Genomic DNA, 19,444 nt, shown 5'->3' on the forward strand with positions numbered 1-19,444 from the left:
CCGAGTAGACAAGCCGCAGCAAAAAAGCCCAAAGCAGAGGATCAGCACAAAACTACCAACCCTGCGCCTGCATACGCTGAATCTTCTTCACAGTCCCCTGGAAGGAGAACTTGAACAGCTTCTTCCACCGCGCCATCTTCTTCTGCTTGCGCACCATACCCTTCCTGACATGGAACTTCTGTTCGTTTGCATCCTGCCTCACACGATTCTGCGAAAGAGTAGCCTGAAGCTTGCGCAGCGCACCACCGAGATCAGTACCACGCTCAGGCTCAACATGAGCCTGACGACCAAGCGTCGGTCCGAGCTTCAGCTCGACCTTGCGTGCAGGCAGGGGCGCCCTCGACCGTCCCCGGTAGCCGCTCTGTGCGCCTTCGCCGACAGCCCGGGAAAGCGAGTCTGAGAAGACCCGGCGGTGGCTGCTGGTTGCTTCTCGGGGCTTAGTGAGGTCGAGTCTGCTGAGGATGTCGTCGAAATCGGAGACCGGCTTGCGGGCGGGCTTTGCAGCCTCGGGGGCGGCTGTGCGTTGCTCGTTGACGTCGGACGCCGGCTTTTGGGCTTGGGCTTGCTGAGCGGCCTCGGGGGCTGTGATGGGCTGGTCGGTGGGAGATGTGGGTTTGAAGGGTGTGTTTGGTGATGAGTTGGAGGAATTGTAACGCACTCCGTTCGCGAGGGAGGCGACACGGTGTAGCTGGGTCTGCTGTTGGAGCCATGGTGTTGGCCTGGCGCGGAGGCTGCGGGCCAGGAGGCGGAAGTCCATTTTGATTGGACTCGCTCGTGTCAGAGCAGCAGGTATATGGGGTATGAATTGAACTGTCTCCTGAGCTTGAGAATGAAGAATTGATCGAGGTGGGCGCGTAGGGTCGGAGGTGCTCAAAGTTGCCGTGGCGGAAAATCATCGTCTCCCGATTGGAAAGGAAATTGTAGGTCACGTGCCATGTGGTTTGGGGACATTTTCTAGAGATTGTAAATATCATATCTGCAAATATTGTGAGCTTTCAAATATCTCTTTCATTTCACTCCCAATCGCTCTTTTGATATAAAACAGTTACAAAATTGCGCAAAAAAAGAATGTCGTCTATCTCAATCGCAACTCTCCCCCGCATGGGCCGCGATGTTCTAGCGGCCCTGCTCTCAACCGGCGAACACAGCAACCTAGCCATTGTTGACGTCCGAGACTCTGGTAAATGATTTTTCTTTTTCCATATAATCAAACAATATCAGCTGACAGTTGAAACAGACCACGTTGGTGGCCATATCCACTCATCAACTTGGGTCCCTAGCTCAACGCTGGACGTGCGCATGCCTGAGCTTATTCGTACTCTCAAAGACAAGAAAATGGTTGTATTCCATTGTGCACTCAGTCAGCAACGTGGTCCCTCTGCCGCCCTTCGCTATGCACGCGAGCGTGAGAGCACACTTGGTGCGGAGGAGAATCAGAAGCAGCAAGTATTTGTGCTCGAGGGTGGGTTTGTGGAATGGCAGCAGAAGTATGGAAATGATACTAAACTGACCGAGGCTTATGCTGCGGATATCTGGGAGGAATATTGAACTGAGCCTTGAGATGATGGGGGTTGCGGTCACTTTATGCATCTGCCTTTTTTCATGAGATTTAACGAACTTGATAGGAGAGATACCACTTAGATGCATTTATGGTTTTCATTTTCATTTTATTATTATTGTGGGAGATTGGGGCCGAGGAGTCCTGTTTGATTGTTTCTGTATGTTGGGAGTCCATGTTATTCTATTTAATGGAATACGAAATTATTGTACATGAATGAGCAGTCTACGCTCAGAGTCTATTGAAACACAAGATGAAGATACTTGCCGTTCTACATCTGAATGCCGCCTCCAAAACCAACAGGCCGTCTCTGTCCTCCATTTTCAGGTATAATGGCCATGACCTTGTAGATCTGTCCCATAGATCCGCCGCTCTTCTCAACCAATCGCTTCCAGGCGGTCTCTAGTGTCTTTTTGTGCTCTTCATCTTGCTCCTTACGGAGCAGCTGACGCATGCGCTCCTCAATACCCATAGCCCCGAGGAAGTCACCCTGCTCAACAGGACCGTGGACCTCGACGCCATCGCTGCCTTCGATGGCTGCTTCAGCCAGCGAAGTGAAATCCACATCCGCACTGACATCCACTCGGCCCGGTTCCGAGAGTGGTGCTACCTTCTCATGGCTTTTGATTCCGCGCAGCGAGTTAATGGGAATGGTTGACAAGGTCCCGTAGTCCATGATCAGGGCTGCGCCAGACGGTGTCTTCTTCTGTGATGACGGTGGCGGGCCAGAAGCAGATGTCTTTTTAGCAGCAAGCGCAGAAGCAGAGTCACCACCGATACGGCGGGCAAAGTCCGCAGCATAGATTCGGCTCTCGGGGCTGATCTCGATGGTCGAGCCTGGCCGCGACTTGAGTGCTCGGTAACGCTGAGAGATCTCCGGGATCACTAGCGATGACGGAGTGGAGGCTTTGGCTTTGGTCAATTGGAACTCGGGCTCTCCTTTTATGTTCTCTTCGATGGCTTTTGGATTTAATGTCACCATTAACTCACGCCATTGCGGGGTGTTCGCGTGTTTGGGCGGATTGTGTAGTTCTACTGGGCCGGTGGGAGTCATGATCTTTCGAGGCTCGTCGGTCTGCTGGTTCTCTGGTGATGGCGGGACAGATTCGAATGCATGAATTGGAAGCGCATCGAAGAATTCATGCGCGAAGATGAAGGGTGTCTTGCCTTCCTCTGTATCGCCGATGTCGTTGGTCAGCATCAGACAAGGGGGCAACTGATTTCATATCATTACTCACCGTGTGGGAGAAGACGAATATCCTCCACCCAGATGACAGGTACATCAAAGTATTTGCACACACTCCGGTGTCCGATATCTGTGTCTTCCATAACGGCCTCCTCGCCGCACAGCAGCCGCTTCTGCACTTCTCTGAGGGTTCCACTAGCCTCCACAAGATAAATAGCTTCAACACTCGAAGAAAAGCTCTTGAAGTTACGGAAAGTCTGTTGGTTATAGAAATGGTGGTCAGTCCAATTGTCTTCTTGTATCGTTTTATGACGAAAACAGGCATATATGCAACAACTCACCCGAAGCATATCATCCATCAAAGTTCCTTTTCCTGGGCCAACCTCCATCAGCTGGACGCCACTTCTCGTCCGTCCCTGCGCCATCCACTCCGCGATGGTCCATATACCGATCAATTCTCCAAAGACTTGCGAGATCTCGGGCGATGTGACGAAATCACCATTTTTACCGAAGACACCTCCGTTCTCCCCTCGAGTTGTATAATATCCGCCATCTGGGGAGGTCAAAACCTGGCGCATGAACGCCGCGATTGGGACAGGACCAGTGACCTAATTTCCAGCAGTGAATGATCAGCAAAAGTGCGGTAAGAGGCAAGGCGAAGTGCATATGTACCTTCATGACATTAGCCAATGTTTTCGCTAGCGGCGTAGACCATTCCCTCTGCTCAAATGTGGAGTTCCATCTTCCTGGGCATCTTGGAAGTACTGTGTTGCGAGGTCTGCGGAGGATATGCGACGCTACGCGCCTCGTCGCTTGGTTCATTCTTGGCTCGGGGCTGAGTGACGGTGATTGTTTGTCTTGTCATGAAATGAAATAAAGAGCCCCTTTGCAGCAGGTAAATAAACGTCTGGGCCCCAGACACTCGTTCTATTGCGTTGCGCCAAGTCGAGATGTTTCTCTCAATCTCTCCGCGGAAGCTCCGAAGCACGTGATCATATCCTTATCGGACTGTTATCGGCCGCTAGTCCCAAGATGGTATGGCTTGGCAATCCAAAGTTATACATAGAAAAGTCCATTTCGCAAATTAAGCCTTTCTCCGCCTTTTTCGACCGTCTATCTATACAACTGAGATGAGCAGCAAAATATATACAAAACAAAGACATTTAAAAAGATGTTCAAAAAGACAACCAAAAAGATTAACTGAAAAGATATCACAAGGCCGCAAACGCGGCCGACTATTCTTGTACCTAATACATGAGGACCGCCATTGCCACTGCCCTCTTCATCCCTTCTACTCCAGCCATGTTCATGTTGCCGCGGTTTATGACCTTCCAAGGTGACTCCTTTTTCTTTTTGTCAGGTACAATAGAACCATTGATGGAACAAATAAATTGTTTGCTACTAAGCCTATTTAGGAAATGGGTGTCAGCTCCAGTACCATGGATTATATAGGAACAAACCTTGAACATTGATATGTGCATATGTAGGAACAAAGAAGTCGTTTGCTACTAAGCCTATTTAGGAAATGGGCATCAGCTTCAGTTCCATGGATCAATTGATAGGACCTCTTGGAACAATAGAAGTCGTTTGCTACATACTAAGCCTGTTTAGGAAACGGGTATCAGCTTCAGGGCATATATATTGTTGACCCCAGGCTTTCTCTTCTTGAACTCTTACATCCGTCTCACTTCCATCCCCCTATAATCCCATTTTCTTCCCAGTTTCTATCAAACCTCAAATTTTTCGAACTTGACTCTGTGTTTACTGTCCTAGCTTGAAGCTTTGATTCCTCCACGCTGATCTCTCTCCCACCTCCCCTGTTCACATCTTTGTTCTCTTGCCATTGCATCAAGATGCCTCCCAACAAGGTCATCAAGAAAAAGATCACCAAGAGGAAGCTTGTGAACGCTATCCTAGACATCCAAACTCAAAAGCTTTCCTTCGCCCAATTGAAAGCTTCGCTTGCAAACCTGACCACGATGATACAAGGAGGAGAATACGAGTTACCCACACTGGCAATTTCTTCGTTGAAAATTGATCAAGTGCAATCAATGCTCAACCTGAGCTTCTCTTTCAACAATATTGAGTTCCAAAATCAGCCTCCAGTTGATCCATCTCCCATTTGCAGTACGTATACCCAAAGGAACATTGCCAATGTGACATCTGACTGACTTTAACAAGCGGAATGGATGAGGATTACACGAAATACCTTTGGAAACAGTGAATCCAATGAAGCATTGACAAGAATCACCCTCAACAATCTTCTCGTATGCTCGCATCACCACATCACTTCCCATTCCGACGACACGAGCAATACCGTGCATCTCAACGCGGAGGCCAACTGGAGGTATGGCCCAGTCGTACATGATAAAATGAAGTATGATTTGATTGGCCGGCCTGATTACAGCCTGTGGTATGGGCCAAAAGAAGATGTTGCGGTTAGCGTTGTGGTGGTAGAAGCAAAGTCCGGGGCAACAGCCACGAGTGGAGTGTCCCAAACTCTGGGATACATGGGTAAGTGCTCCAACTATCCTTGTTTTATATTCTGGGATACATAATCTAACTGGAGCAAAGGTTGCGTGCACAGGAAACGAAAAGAACTCGGCAAGATGGATTCGACTGTGTATGGTGTTGTGTCCGATGGCCAATACTTTGTTTTCCTGAAAATTAATAATGACTCTCAGGTAAGTACATTCTATCGCTAAATCATACGTGTCTAACGTTTGAATAGTGGTGTGAATACATTGTTTCTGCGCGCCTCAACAATTACCGGCAGGTACTCGGTCTGCTTGTTCACATTTTCCGTGCTGCCGCCGTCATGTCACCAATTCAATCGGAGAACACATCAGTCCAAACCCATTCCAAAGAGTCTTCTGGTGTTTCGTATTTGGAATTTGATGAAGAGAAAGAGGAGGACGCCGAGGAAGAAATTTGATTGTTGTTGTTGCATTTTTTTTTTTATCTTCCTTTGTTTTACTCTTATGCGCTGCTCTCACTACGGAGTACTTCTTGAGAAAGTCTTTGGCTACTATGTATAGCGCAGCCTTTTCTTTGTCCTTGAAGAGCTTGGCACTTTCTTGCATGCTTCATGTTATACCCCTGCTAGCCTTGATTGAGAGCGTTTATTTGTCTTGCCGCTCTTTCTCGTATGTCAATGAGCTTCGCCATCGTGTTGAGTCCTCAAGTTTGTTTGGCGCTGATGTCTGGAGTCAGTGGGTACCGAGTTTTTCTTTCTTCGCAGCCTTCTTTGTTTGACAGCAGACGAAAGTTGATATCCCAAGTTTATAAAAGTCGTTTGATCTTCGAAATTCAAGTCTTCTTACTTCCTCATCTCTTGCCTTATTATTTAGGATCAACCCGCAACTCTTTCCAGTCCCCTCTTCCCCAATAATCCAACGTGGCATTGATTCGAAATGCCTACCACTCGCCGGAAAAGAGGAGCCGATGAGAAGCTTTTACCCGGTCTTCCAGAGGAGAAGCGACGCAGGAGTTCGAAGGGAACTATCTCTGGCGGCAGTCATGCCCGCAAGCCCGCTGCGAAGAAAGGGAAGAAGGTATTGTATCCCCTTACCTCTTGTATCATGAAGATTACTCACATAATGTCCCTTTCAAAAGAAGCAAGATCCAAGTCTGCCTCATGTTGCACTTGCAAACGACCTCCTCCAGCGTGGGGAAGAGCTACGTCTTTCTGGTCCCATTTCATTAAGTGGCCAATTTTTCGAGCCACCGAAAGTATGGGGACACCGTGACGAACCTATAACCGATCCTACCAAGCTGCCCGACGGATGGTCTGGAAACGAGACCGATCTCGCTGAGGAGTAAGACCCATGCTATGTTCTTCTGTCTATCGACTCGTCGTTAATATTTTCGTGGTAGTGATGTCGACGGCCAAATTGCAAGATGTCACAGACGCATCGATGAGAATATCATGCCTGCCATTTTCGAACAAAAATTGCGAATGTACCAGCAGATCAAGCAGAAACAGACGTAAGGAGAGCCTACATTCTATACTGTGCCTTTCTCACAACAATAACTAAACCCGCTCTTTTCTAGAGACATGATCAATTCTGAGCCTAGCGGTCTTAGCTGGGAAGTCGTTCAACGCCTTGATTCTCTGAAGAAGGTCAAACAGAGCTTCGATGAGTTGGGTCAGGACAATGGGAATACCTCCAATGTGCTAGCCATCATGGATGCGTACCGTTCCCGGAGACTTGTCTGGGATGAAAACAAAGTCACATACTGGGTACATGGGAAAATGGTTGCCGGCCCGAAGAAAATGGACATGGAGGAATTTCTCACTCTGAGTCAGGAGCTTGGCCCACATGGTATTTGGGTAGAAGGAGTGAGTTGAATACAAGAAAGATCTAAGAGCTTTATCCCCCATTCATACGTAGACTCCTTGTTTTATCAAGTTAGTCCAGCATGAAGACATAGACATACCCACCCTGTGTACATACATCTCTGACATTGACTTATAGATGGACCACTACAAACCGGAACCGATGTACCTGTTCTTCAGTCTGCTTCCGAACTTTCCGCTCTACGCCTCGCACAATGTATGACTTTCCAGGTGAAAATTTACGAAAGAACGCTAACACGAAACAGATTACAGTATCAATCCGGAATCCTAACACTTGGAGAACAAACACAGTGCAACATACCATGGCGCTCAGTGTTCTAGAGGATACTGGTGCTATAGCAATGAAGATTTTCCAAAGCGATAGAGATCAACTTGAAGCACTGAGTGGCGCGCCACTGCCTGTCTCTGCTTCAACAATGATGGTCACAGCATCTGGTGATGTCACCGTGGATAATGTGGTATTGCAAGTCAACATCTTGCATAATGATCAACCCATGCTCCCCCGGTGGATCGACGTTCGAGCCTGTATAAGTCGTGACCCACCCAATACCCCTCCGTCGGGTTCACGACTGTCTGGTATCTGGCTTCACCATATGCTATATTGTTTGAGTATGCCTGATAACACCAACGCTATGTACGTGGGAACCGACCTCACCGAGATTTTGGCAACTGTACCCCTTTGCAATCCTGCATTCGCAATACCACCACCCACTTCTTCTACGATTTGATGGACCCATTCTTCTCGGGGAAGTTTGACGATGTATGGGCAGCTAGGGACCCATTACAGGCTACATATTCTGATCTTATTTGGTTATATTTGTGATTTTGCTTTGGTATATGTTGTGCTTCCGTTGCGTCAAGTCCTTGTGCCCCTTGGAGGCGTGAGGTGACTTGGTGCATATCTCTTATACTTAGAGTTTCTTTTTGAATTTGATTAGAACAAGCAATGGTTTGAGGATTTGTTACAAAATATTTACAGTTTCCGATGTTATTGCGAGGGTTAAATGCCGTAGGTTTGTGTTGGTACCTACGTGTATGTATAGTTTCTCCTTTTCTTTCGATGCAGGTGTAAAGAACCAAGTAACGAGGACAGACAGGTAATACCGTAGCATGGATACTGATTGACCTGCATGCCGAAGAAAAGCCCAAAACATTAATATTTTGTCCGATTTGTCCGGTTCGCCGCTATCTGCTGCAAAAAGTGTGCTCCGAATGCTAAAAAATGTCCATAAACTGCTGTGACCATATCATACATTTCATGAGAGTGCAAGAAGCATGATCTCCACGACTATTTCGCGCAGTGCATACTATGTACTCCTTACGCCAACAACGCTATCCAACCTCAAGTTGTCATGCCCAAACTCGGATATTCAACGGCGCCATTTCCGTTGATTCTGGTTCTTCTGGGTATTGCGCGCCGGCGCATCGACCATCATTTCATCGCTGTAGAGGCCAGTCGGCGAGTTTCCCTGGTCGTCGGATAGCAGATCGTTCACATGGCCTGGGCCACGGCGGGCTCGGAGTCGTTCCTGATCAGCTTGTGCTCGAAGTGCGCTGAAGGGATCTTGGTGAGTTGCAGCCTTCGTCGATTTAAGAGTCATTGTAAGCAGTCTCCCATCAGCCTAGAAAGCATGTGTCAGCAACCATCTCGCGGTATCATATAGAAGAACGGCATTTACCCTCTGGTTGTGGAAATTGGCAACCACCAGCTCTGCAGCCGTCTTCTCCGCATATGCGAATTCCGCAACAACACTCGGCTGGCTTGCTACTATCTGGCAGCTGAGCATGGGACCTGTTATGGGCTCCAGAGCAGACTGGATATCGGCAGCTGTTGTCCCGGGCGCAAAGTTCCTTCCAGTGACAAAGAATGGGCCCGAAGCACCCTTAATGGTCATGTTGCTGCCACCGGATAGACGGCTGTTTGGTGCAAAGTTGCCTGATCGCGCGTTCCGTTGGACATTCTCGGGTTGGAAAGCGGCCCGGACCTGGTCCGCATTCACGCGATCTTTCTTGCCAGTTTTGCCGCGTGTCCGGTTGATGTTCGCGGTGGGTGCGGGCTTGTTCTTGTTGGGTTGCACGGTCGCTGACGCGGAGCGCTAAATATCAACGCGAGAGATTGTCAACGATTATTCCTCAATGGTGGTCGCATGTATAGTCGCATGCTTGGTCGGATGGTGGAATTGTTCATACCTTGGCTACTCCGATCCTGCTTGCTAAGCTTCCAGGCTTTGCATTCTGTGGTTTGTTCTGCGCTTTCTTGCCGGCACCGGAGCCCGAGCCTGGCGCGCTTGATCTGCGGTTCTTTCCTAGGAGTTGGTTTGCGAGGTCCTCGTGCTTCTTCTTCTGACGGTCTGTGGAGGGAAACTGTCAGACTTCGCGCGGTGCTAGGTGTCAAGTGCTTGGATTGGAGTGATTACCAGCCTGGATGATGGCGTCGAACGAGACGGGTTGCTTGGTTGCCATGGCAGAATGAATATAGATTAGACAAATTATGGAGAAAGAATTAAGAAAAGGAGCGGATTCAGAATAAGTGAGAAGTGAGAATACGTGGAGACGTTGAAGAAAAGTAGCTCCGGGAGCCGATCAGCTTTGGGGGCGATCTATCAACCCTGTCCGCAGCAACTCCTTGATTATGCATCGCCACATCTATAGCCATTGACACCAAAATTGTCTCTATTCTGTATTTTTGTATTTAATTCTATTTTAGATATTTTCATAAATATATTGACATTGAATTATACTTGATTAAAAGCTTAAGGGGCACCTAAAACGAAATGGAAAGCCAAGAGGCACGGAGCATATCTCCGAAGTGGTTTATATTGTACAATGTAAATCAACGCAAATGCAGAGAAGAAAACAAAATATGGTATTATTTACTCTTACAGCCTCAAGAAAAGCAGCTATCCCAATCGAAGAGTAAATCCAGCCCCTGCCTCACCAGTATCTCCACCCGGAGCACCTCCAAAGACACCCGCAAAGTCCAGCTCGGGTGCTTCCTGGCCCCGTTTAGGAGCCTCAGGCGTGTGATGACGTCTCCGTTTCTCCATGCCAGCCTTGGAGGGGAAGGTAGGGAACATCTCTCGGGGTTTGGGGCGTGGATCTTCCTTGAAATATTTGTGATCGAGACACTGTCTTGCCGTGGGACGGGAGGCCGGATTCAGTGCTAGCAATCCTGACATGAGACTCAACCCCGCATTGGTCAGGTAAGGGAATCGGGAGCGAGGCAGTAGAGGCGGGTTGCCGGCCGAAGAAGGTGCCGATGTCGACGGGAGCCGCAAAGACTTGGCGTTGGGCAATGAACGGAATCCAGGCCATGTTTCAGAATTTGGGGGCCCGGTCAAGGCGAAGATTTTGGACACCTGGTCGACTTCATTCTTGCCCTGTAAAAGAGGCTCTTTGGTGAGCAACTCGCCGAAGATACAGCCAATACTCCACATGTCGATCTCCGTGCCGTACTTGTCAGCGCCGAGAAGAAGCTCTGGCGCTCGGTACCAGAGTGTCACAACGAGCTGTGTCATCTTTGGAGGTGGATCGCCGAAGTAGCGGGCCATGCCAAAGTCGGCAATTTTAAGTTCGCCACGGTTGTTCATTAATAGGTTGGAGGTCTTGAGGTCGCGGTGCATGATCCACTGTGAATGTAGGAATTCGAGCCCTCCAACTACCTGCAGCAAGACGGTCTTGATCTCGGAAGGAAGGAAGGGCTCGCGCATCTCGTCGAGTAGGGCTTTGAGATCGTGTTCGTGGAAATCCATCACTAGGAATACACTATCGGAACCAATTGATTAGCATATGTAAACAACATCGAGCCTAGCACGGAGAACTCACTCGTCCATTTTATTGCCCATTACCACTTCCCGCAGGTAAACGACATTTTGGTGTCGCGCCTCCAGAAGAGTTTGGATTTCGCGGAGCCCAGTGACTGGGAACCCGTCCGGCGAGTTCTCCAGCTTGAGCTTCTTCAGCGCGACAATTTCTCCCGTCGAGATGTCCTTTGCGCGTGAAACCCATCCATATGACCCCTCCTCGATGTGATTCAATCTTTCAAAGTTATCCACATGCCTGCAGGGCCCCCATTCTCCAGTCGGAAAGCGGAGTAGGGTCGACTGGTTTTTCTCTTCCTTCTCGATCTTCACCACTTCGTTGTCATCTGGACGGGCATCGGGGTCGTTGGAGAGCCTTCTTCGTTTTGTCGGGGGACCTAGCTCGCCATTGGCTTTGGCATCCCGAGCTTGAGCTTTGTTGGCATCTTCCAGTCGCTGTTTCTCTGCTTTAGCGCGTCTTTTTTGTTCTTTGTCGCGTTTTTGTTGGGCGATAATCGCTTCTGTTTCTGGGTCGTCATTTGCCCATCTGGATGACATTTTTCGTGGGGGAACGTTGAAAGGGAGAGAAGTTCGGGAATGACGTTTCGTCAGAAGCCGAGTTCCTTCGATTTGAAATCCAACGCCCCCACCTTGAATTTGTATAGCGCAATTGCACATCTTTATTTAGATCTTTACTCTGATCTTTCTCTTCTAATATATCACCTCTATCTCTTTGTCTTCACATTCTTCGCTTTGAATTGTGCACATACTCCTATACTTCCACCGATTTCGGATCTACTCTCTCTTCCCCGCCATGATCGAACCATTCCAGGTCAGACTATCTGAGCTCCCTGACTCATAAACACCCAATACTAATGCGATTCTTATATCCAGACGACCTTTTCGGTCCCAATGACCTGCGAAGGCTGCGTGAAGTCTATCTCCAACTCTGTACACAGCCTGGAAGGTAATCATCTCAAGGGAACATCGCAAGCCCACCTTCCTTCATCTAAGCTGACCCCGCGGTAGGAATCAATAAGGTCGAAGCAAACCTTAAAGACCAGCTTGTCTTCATCGAAGGCACCGCCCCTCCCAGCTCCATCGTAACCGCGATCGAAAGCACCGGCCGCGATGCCATCCTCCGCGGCAGTGGCACTACAAACAGTACGGGATCTCCGGCTCATACCCACTGTTTTATATGACACACACGAGCAATACCAACTGATATAAACTACCAAACAGGTTCCGCCGTTTGTATCCTCGAAACACACTCAACGAGTGTCACAAACAATATCCGCGGACTCGCGCGCATGGTCCAGGTCTCCCCGAACATGACCCTCATCGACCTGACAATCAACGGCCTATCGCCGGGCAAATACTGGACCACTATCCGTCAAGCGGGAGATATCTCCCGGGGCGCCGAATCTACCGGTGGTATCTGGGAGTCTCTAAAGACCAAGGTGCTTGGTGCTGATGCTGCCGCCCCGGCTACGGAGTGCCGAGGCATCCTCGGTACTGTGGATGTTGACAATAAAGGCAAGGGTAGTGTGTTCTTGGACCGACCTGTGGCAATCTGGGAGCTTATTGGTCGGAGTATGGTTGTTTCGAAGGGAACGGAAGGTCCTTTCAAGCGCGAGGATGAGAATACCCTTGTTGGTGTTATTGCCCGCAGTGCGGGTGTGTGGGATAATGATAAGATGGTTTGCTCGTGCTCGGGTAAGAATGTCTGGCAGGAGAGACAGGAGCAAGTTGTATTGGGTATGGCTTGAGTTCCGGTTTTGACTTCATTGGGAGTGGTGTTGAATGTTGGTGGTGATGCCACTCTTTGAATATGTAACCAGATCAATCGCCCAGTGATATATGTAGCTTCAAATACGTGATACCATGAAGGACAAATGTGAATATGAATGAGAGGATGGTTTTACTTTGCGTTCAATGAAAATCTATGTAGCCTCCTAGATAGAGTCATGAAGGTGTACTTCTGTTTACAGTTGAGCCCCATCCTCCTTTGTGACTACATATCAAGACATTAGCATAAAGACCGTAAAATAGATATACAGAAAATACAAAGAAAGAGAGAATGAACTGCTGCAGTAAAAGAATCAATCAGGATTTGTTAAGGGGGTAGGTAATAATACAGTGTGGCCAAAGCGGACAGGGGGCCCTTTGGCTAGGCCATTTCCATGAAAATGTATCAACAAAGAATTTCACCAGAACTGTCTTGGCTGCACAATTCCAGGATAAAACTCATCGTCCGTATCCTCTTCCACAAATTCCAAGCCTGCACCGTGAATATCACCAGATATGAGCGGTAGGGACACGATCCCTGGAGAGATCAGCTCAGTTAGTTCTTGATGTGCTCTGGTATTACCACAGTTGCTCGTGGTATGCTGTGCAGATTTTACTGGGTGATTGCCTGTGTCGGGATAATGGCTGGTTGTTTTGCCGTCAACAAGGAAATACTCATTTCTACCTTCCACTGGGCTTGGGAAAAGGAGTTCAGAGTCGATCGGGGACCATGGGGACCATGTGTCGTTTGTCATTGATTCCATTGAAGTCATTTCTGTTGAAGTCATATCTCGTGATGTTGTACCAGCGGGTGTGTAACGGCTTGAATATTCTTCAACACTTGAGCGCTGTGTGGTTGGTCTTTCGAAGATAGATGGCCATCTTTCGACAAGATTTCGGTTGGAAATGCAATTGAGGGGATTCGCATAAGATAATGGCTGTATCTCTTCAGAATGGGTAATTGGGGTTTGCGGAGGCACCAAAGGTATGGTACCTTCATCGTATTCATCATATGGCAGGTTGCTGTATGTATCATCCTGACGCGTGATGCATTCGAGTGGGATATGGGAGTCGCAAGGGGGTTCTTCTTGTCCATGGAGCCTGGGGCTGTGCTGACTGGGGCTTGGACTGTGTTGACTGGTATTGGGAGTGTGTTCGTTGAGAGTGGGGGTGTGTAGACTAGGGCTGGGACTATCATGTTGTCTTGCCCACTGGCACAACGCTTCATGATAGATTCCTGGAAATGCAAATCGGACTTCGGCGGAGGACTGACTCGAGATGGGGAATGAGCTTGGTTGATCATCACTGATTTGTGTATCTGAACTTGCATGATTGATATTTTCTTGCTGCAGGTATGTTGTCTGCTGCTCTTCACAAACTGGCTGAGGATCTTCCAGTTCATGAGCGGGCATTTTAATCTCTTTGTCAATAGAGATTGCAATGCCCCATGTTGGCCGTATCAAATCGTTCTCTGTTGATGACGTGGTGTGAGCAAAGTGATCTTCAGAATCCATATTCGCCCCCAATTCTCCAGTTCCTCCAAATTGGAAGTCAAGAGCATGGTCGGTGGCTAGTGTACAAGTCGAGTTTACCCCCGAATTACTTACAGCTCGGGTGGGTGGATAAAATATGGGTGTAGATGGAGGCCCGGGAGATGTTATAAACGAATCAGGTATCGATCTCAAGGATGAGGCGCGGCGGAGAAGAGACTCCACATCAGTCTTGGACGACGATGAAGACAATGGAAGATTCATGCGAGATAGTTCAGCGCCAAAGTTCACGTCCTCTTGTGTATCTGAGGTGTACGCCCCGGATGAAACTCCGTGGCGTTGTCTTTCGCGTCTGAGAGCAACGGGGCTAACGAAACTTTGCTCGGGGCTGTCTTCGCTGTCTTCTTCACTAGAACGGTGGCTAAACCTTGACCTCAATGCCGATAAACCCGATCGCGCTCTATGGAGAGATCGTCTTGAAATGGATTGGACCCATGCCATTGGACTGCGCGATTCCGAAGACGAATTTTGTTGCTCATTGGGACGCCACGACAGGGTCGATATCTCTGGGTTGTGACGAGGATCTAGGGGATTAAACACAGGGTAATGGATCCTTTCTTGGCAAGTTGGCTCTTCCTGCACTGCATCAGTTATGCTGGTATCTTAGTTAGCAGGGCTTCTCTTCCATTGTTCGGTCTTCTTTGTATGAAATTACCTCGCTCTGTTGTTTGCCTGGGGTCGAAACACCAATGATAGCGAGAATAAATGGCGACGTATAGTGCCTGAGCCTGTCTGTTGATTGACAGGACTCATTTTGCTCAGATTGTTTTGTGACGCCTATGCAGCAGTTCGAACCATCAATGACATAAAGAAATGATGTGAATAATCAGCAAAGGTAGATGTCGATTATTCCAGTGTGTGAATATGCGACGCGAAAGAAAAGGGAAAAGGGAAAAGCAAAACAACAAGCCCAGGAGGTTCCTTAAGACCAGGAGATCGAAGCCAAAATGGCGCGTGATCAAAGGGTCGAGCTTGATCGCTCTTGCCGTCGAGATTTATATGCCGTCTACGCCGCCTTTTCCAATTGTATACATTGAAATGGGGTAGTTTTACATTATTTGGCTAGAGATCATTGGCCTTGTTAGGTTTCTAAGGTCGAGCACTTTAAAATTAACGAGGCGGCAAGAAGAACAGGGTGGGGAAATAAAACTAGAGCGTTATGATTATAAGAAGTACTTTGGCTAGGACAGCTAGGGTTCGTCATGGCAACGTGACTGAACACGCCGAGACCTTGGGATGACTACGGTAACAGCAATTCGGAAAGAGCATTGAGACACTAAATACCTAGGTAGGGTTCGCCATGGCAACGTGACCAATCGCGACTGTAAGTGCAACGGCCACCTAGGTAGGTACGGTATTCATATAGTAACGACGACGTCAGCAGAGTCCCCAAATTAGGACACTAGGGTTCCCCATCGCAACGTGACCGAACCCGCGACGGCGACAGCGACACAAAGTAAATTCAAAGATAGACCCATAACAGGCCAAGCCCTTGTTAGGCCATCTATGAAGCTCAACAAGCTTTAAAATCGGCTTACACTTCGCTCTCTTTTAAATGTAAGCCTTGTTTGTAGAAAGAAATTTTTGTAGATCGTAATGATAATGACGCTTCGTTGCTTGATTTTGCCCAATATATCCTTTCCTAACATTGAATATCACGCTAGTCATTCGAAGTTTTCCCCATCCGTTTCAATATAGGTTCGTCTTAGGCAGTTGTTGGGTGTTGAATGCCATGGCAGCCGGATGGTCAAAGGAGGGTGGAGCATGATGGAGTACAGCAAGCGAACGAATAGCACCACAATCGGCGTGAGAATAAGGTTGAATAGGCAGGAGAAAAGGCAGGAGAAAGGTCAAGTCTTCTATCCAAGGACGAGGATACCAAAATCATTTGATTTACCTTAAACATATGATGTTAGGTACAAAATCCCATCCTTGAAACAAATGAAGAGCTTTCAATTTGTGCTGAGCGCGCTAGGCAGAATCAAGCATAGATAGCAAGGTTACATGATCGGATCTGTCAAGAGATCTGGTCCGCAATCACACCTCAAGTCCAGAATGGCAATCTCTGTGGTTTTTTCCCCCTGCTGGGTATAGTCTTCAATGAGAAAATAACGGTGAAACGCTAGAGATATGACAAACTTACCCAGTTTCCTTCGGAACATGCTTGGATATGTGTGGACATGTCCGACCGGCTCGACATTGGGAGGTTCGCTGTCACAGTCTATGCGCAGTCGCTTGCCCCATTTCTGATCTCAAAGCATCAAAACCACACGTGTTTGAGAAGCATAAGCTTTGGGGATACATATATTGGGGTTCAACCCGAGAACCTCCGGGGTACAGAAGCGCTAGGTCCCAGCGTGGATATTCCCCCGCACAAACATGGGGACGGGGATTACCGTGAGAGATACGAAGTACATAAGAGCAATTGTAAATGTCAACGTTGGAAGCTTTACGGAGTACTCTGTACGCACATCGGCGTCTCCCGTCTGACAAGGACAAGGAAGCTTGATTGAAAGCCAAGGGAGTTTGGCTCAGATACTGCCAATCAGGGGGGTGTTATGCGAACACAAGGTTTAGCCAAGCAGAAGGCCCCTGCAAAATGATAAGAGTAGATGATATCAAAGTATCTCAAACAAGTTTGATTGGTACGAGGATCATGAGAGTTCAGTGCCTACTGAGGTGGAGTCCAAAAGAATACTGTCACTATCAGAGATATCGGAAGTCGGAGATACTTATCTGTACACCCGAGACGGGCATTCCACATTAAGACCCGCTCACACAACTTCTTCATCCAATGACAACCCGACACCAAAACCAGAACGCCAAGCGAGTGCACAATCCTCGGCGTCCTGATAAGCTAGGGCTATCCGGAGGGTTATGATTGGTTCGACGGGTCCTTTGATGGGTCGTAAAGGCTTGTCATTCGGCTTGTCTTCTGGAATTTATGGATTTTTCGAGGAACACGCGACAGGGCTATCTTTGCCACAGTGCGACCTCGCCGGTGGGGCCGGACGCGTGAAGAATTCTCGATACTATATTAACAGCGCATTCCGTTCTGTGGAGCAAAAAAAAAGAAAAAGAAGATGATGTGACATTGCCCTTGAATTCAATTCCTCCATCCTGATCTTCCTAGGTCTCGCTGAGCCTACCCAGCTCTTCGATTAATCCCGTTCATAGTCTCATCTTCATTCCATTCTTCGCCTTCGTTGGTGAGGATTCAACCGAAAAGATGCTTCCCAACTTCGCCAAAACGTTCCGCAGTTCCAATGAGGACCTGGAAAAGGCTCCCCAGGTGAACAATACCTCCGACTTAAATGGCAATGAGCTATTCGACAACTCCAGCGATGGCGCCGTGCCCGGTGAGAGCTTCGAATACGGCGATTCTATGTACGCCAAGCTCCAACGCGTAGCCGGCAAGTTCAATATCGAGCAGCGAGGTGTCGAGCGAGTTCCAGATTCTGAGCGGACGGATACGTCCTATTACAACATTGGTACCATGGTGTGTTCCTACAAGAATTACCTGGCGTGATCGCCGTGGCCTAGAGGCCTTTTCCACTGACCAAACCTAGTGGTTGGCCGCAAACATGGTCGTCAGCTCCTTCGCCATTGGCGTTCTTGGAAAGTCTGCGTTCGACTTAGGCTTCGTTGATGCCATTTTGGTTTGTCTCTTTTTCAACCTCCTCGGTGTTATGACCGTGTGCTTCTTCTCGTGCTTCGGTCCCCTCTATGGACTGCGCCAGATGGTGCTTTCGCGATTCTGGTTTGGATGGTGGCCTGTAAAATTCAGTGAGTCAGCTCGGGATATTCATTAGCTTGTGTGTGCATACTAATTCATAATTTTCTAGTCGCCGTCCTTAACATCATTGCCTGTGTCGGTTGGTCTGCTGCCAACGCCATTGTCGGTGCCCAGCTCCTTAACGCGGTGAACACCAAAGTCCCCGGATTCGCCGGTATTCTCATCATCACATTCTGCACACTCTTCGTCACCTTTGCTGGGTACAAGTTCGTTCACGTGTATGAGTATTGGAGCTGGATCCCCACCACCATTGTGTTTATCATCGTCTTCGGCACATTCGCCCACTCCGGCGATTTCATCAACATTCCAATGGGAGTCGGAATCTCTGAAATGGGTTCTTGTCTATCCTTTGGATCCACCGTCTATGGTTTCGCAACTGGCTGGACCAGCTACGCTGCCGACTACACCGTCTACCAGCCAAAGACCCAGAGCCGTCGCCTGGTCTTCTTGGCTGCCTGGCTTGGTCTGATCGTCCCCCTGCTCTTCACTCAATTCCTCGGCATCGCCGTCATGTCCGCAACGGCTATGGGTGACGGAGTTAACAACAAGTATGCCGAGGGCTACCTAGCCTCAGGCAACGGCGGCTTGATCGGAGCCGTGCTGGAGCCTCTCGGCGGCTTCGGCAAATTCTGCCTCGTCATCCTGGCCCTGTCCATTATCGCCAACAACTGCCCCAACATCTACTCCGTCGGCTTGACCTTGCAGGTGTTGAGCCGAGCTACCCAGCGCGTGCCCCGATTTATCTGGACTTTCCTCGCCTCATGTGTCTCTCTTGCCATTGCTATCCCGGGTTACACCCACTTCGAGACCGTCCTCGAGAACTTCATGAGCCTTATCGCCTACTGGCTGGCCATTTACTCCGGCATTGCGCTAGTTGACCACTTCGTTTTCCGACGTGGATTCGGTGGCTATCGTCCAGAAGACTATGACAATCCCGATAAGCTGCCCATGGGAATCGCCGCATCTGTGGCGTTTGCTTTCGGCATTGTCGGTGCTATTGTGGGCATGAGCCAAACGTGGTGGATAGGTCCTATCGCCAAGCATGCTGGAGACCCAGAATTTGGTGGTGACGTCGGATTTGAGTTGGGCTTTGCCTTCTCTGCCATCGTATATTGCATCTTGCGACCCATCGAGCTTCGTATGACTGGTCGATAAGTTTAATTTTATAGTATTTGGGCTTTTCGCGATGTACATATTGGGTTGGTTCGGGATGGGCTCATAGATTTGTGCATAGGCTCCATTGTATTGGATATTTATATATCTCCATAGTTGCATACATATTTATTCTGCATCATTTTCAACATTAAAATCTATTGTCAACCGTAAATGTAGCAGATGGACCTTGGTGAGGTCATTGACATGGATTTGTAAGAATGTTGCTTACAGCTGACATTTGTCCTCTCTAC

At 48.5% G+C, this 19,444-nt stretch overlaps 10 protein-coding genes across 10 annotated transcripts; 5 read left to right on the forward strand and 5 right to left on the reverse strand.

The window, feature by feature from the left end:
• Positions 1-52: 52 nt before the first annotated feature.
• PEX2_094400 (mitochondrial 37S ribosomal protein bS21m) lies at positions 53-757 on the reverse strand (the record flags this gene model as incomplete). The annotated part of the gene is made up of 1 exon (XM_016746710.1): positions 53-757. One exon carries the CDS (start codon positions 755-757, stop codon positions 53-55), a length of 705 nt encoding a protein of 234 aa, XP_016593986.1.
• A 311-nt stretch (positions 758-1,068) lies between these two features.
• PEX2_094410 (phosphatase YCH1) lies at positions 1,069-1,548 on the forward strand (the record flags this gene model as incomplete). Its single annotated transcript, XM_016746711.1, has 2 exons — positions 1,069-1,180; positions 1,238-1,548. The coding sequence occupies 2 exons, from the start codon at positions 1,069-1,071 to the stop codon at positions 1,546-1,548; spliced, it is 423 nt and encodes a 140-aa protein (XP_016593987.1).
• Positions 1,549-1,829: 281 nt separating this feature from the next.
• PEX2_094420 (putative S-adenosyl-L-methionine-dependent methyltransferase MidA) lies at positions 1,830-3,566 on the reverse strand (the record flags this gene model as incomplete). The annotated part of the gene is made up of 4 exons (XM_016746712.1): positions 1,830-2,731; positions 2,797-3,001; positions 3,086-3,352; positions 3,417-3,566. 4 exons carry the CDS (start codon positions 3,564-3,566, stop codon positions 1,830-1,832), a joined length of 1,524 nt encoding a protein of 507 aa, XP_016593988.1.
• A 1,031-nt stretch (positions 3,567-4,597) lies between these two features.
• On the forward strand, positions 4,598-5,679 carry PEX2_094430 (uncharacterized protein; the record flags this gene model as incomplete). The annotated part of the gene is made up of 5 exons (XM_016746713.1): positions 4,598-4,871; positions 4,926-5,091; positions 5,152-5,258; positions 5,319-5,428; positions 5,476-5,679. The coding sequence occupies 5 exons, from the start codon at positions 4,598-4,600 to the stop codon at positions 5,677-5,679; spliced, it is 861 nt and encodes a 286-aa protein (XP_016593989.1).
• A 478-nt stretch (positions 5,680-6,157) lies between these two features.
• Positions 6,158-7,832, forward strand: PEX2_094440 (uncharacterized protein; the record flags this gene model as incomplete). Its single annotated transcript, XM_016746714.1, has 6 exons — positions 6,158-6,298; positions 6,360-6,562; positions 6,621-6,731; positions 6,798-7,086; positions 7,223-7,300; positions 7,350-7,832. The coding sequence occupies 6 exons, from the start codon at positions 6,158-6,160 to the stop codon at positions 7,830-7,832; spliced, it is 1,305 nt and encodes a 434-aa protein (XP_016593990.1).
• A 642-nt stretch (positions 7,833-8,474) lies between these two features.
• Positions 8,475-9,567, reverse strand: PEX2_094450 (RNA recognition motif domain-containing protein; the record flags this gene model as incomplete). The annotated part of the gene is made up of 4 exons (XM_016746715.1): positions 8,475-8,726; positions 8,784-9,200; positions 9,295-9,455; positions 9,522-9,567. 4 exons carry the CDS (start codon positions 9,565-9,567, stop codon positions 8,475-8,477), a joined length of 876 nt encoding a protein of 291 aa, XP_016593991.1.
• Positions 9,568-10,004: 437 nt separating this feature from the next.
• Positions 10,005-11,462, reverse strand: PEX2_094460 (CDC2/CDK family serine/threonine-protein kinase; the record flags this gene model as incomplete). The annotated part of the gene is made up of 2 exons (XM_016746716.1): positions 10,005-10,869; positions 10,930-11,462. The coding sequence occupies 2 exons, from the start codon at positions 11,460-11,462 to the stop codon at positions 10,005-10,007; spliced, it is 1,398 nt and encodes a 465-aa protein (XP_016593992.1).
• A 354-nt stretch (positions 11,463-11,816) lies between these two features.
• On the forward strand, positions 11,817-12,673 carry PEX2_094470 (copper chaperone CCS1; the record flags this gene model as incomplete). Its single annotated transcript, XM_016746717.1, has 3 exons — positions 11,817-11,871; positions 11,934-12,068; positions 12,147-12,673. The coding sequence occupies 3 exons, from the start codon at positions 11,817-11,819 to the stop codon at positions 12,671-12,673; spliced, it is 717 nt and encodes a 238-aa protein (XP_016593993.1).
• Positions 12,674-13,111: 438 nt separating this feature from the next.
• PEX2_094480 (uncharacterized protein) lies at positions 13,112-14,683 on the reverse strand (the record flags this gene model as incomplete). Its single annotated transcript, XM_016746718.1, has 1 exon — positions 13,112-14,683. The coding sequence occupies one exon, from the start codon at positions 14,681-14,683 to the stop codon at positions 13,112-13,114; it is 1,572 nt and encodes a 523-aa protein (XP_016593994.1).
• Positions 14,684-17,471: 2,788 nt separating this feature from the next.
• Positions 17,472-19,193, forward strand: PEX2_094490 (cytosine permease; the record flags this gene model as incomplete). The annotated part of the gene is made up of 3 exons (XM_016746719.1): positions 17,472-17,741; positions 17,812-18,028; positions 18,088-19,193. 3 exons carry the CDS (start codon positions 17,472-17,474, stop codon positions 19,191-19,193), a joined length of 1,593 nt encoding a protein of 530 aa, XP_016593995.1.
• Between the last annotated feature and the right edge of the window lie 251 nt (positions 19,194-19,444).

Source organism: Penicillium expansum (genome assembly GCF_000769745.1).
Source record: "Penicillium expansum strain MD-8 chromosome Unknown contig333, whole genome shotgun sequence".
Lineage (NCBI taxonomy): Eukaryota > Fungi > Ascomycota > Eurotiomycetes > Eurotiales > Aspergillaceae > Penicillium > Penicillium expansum.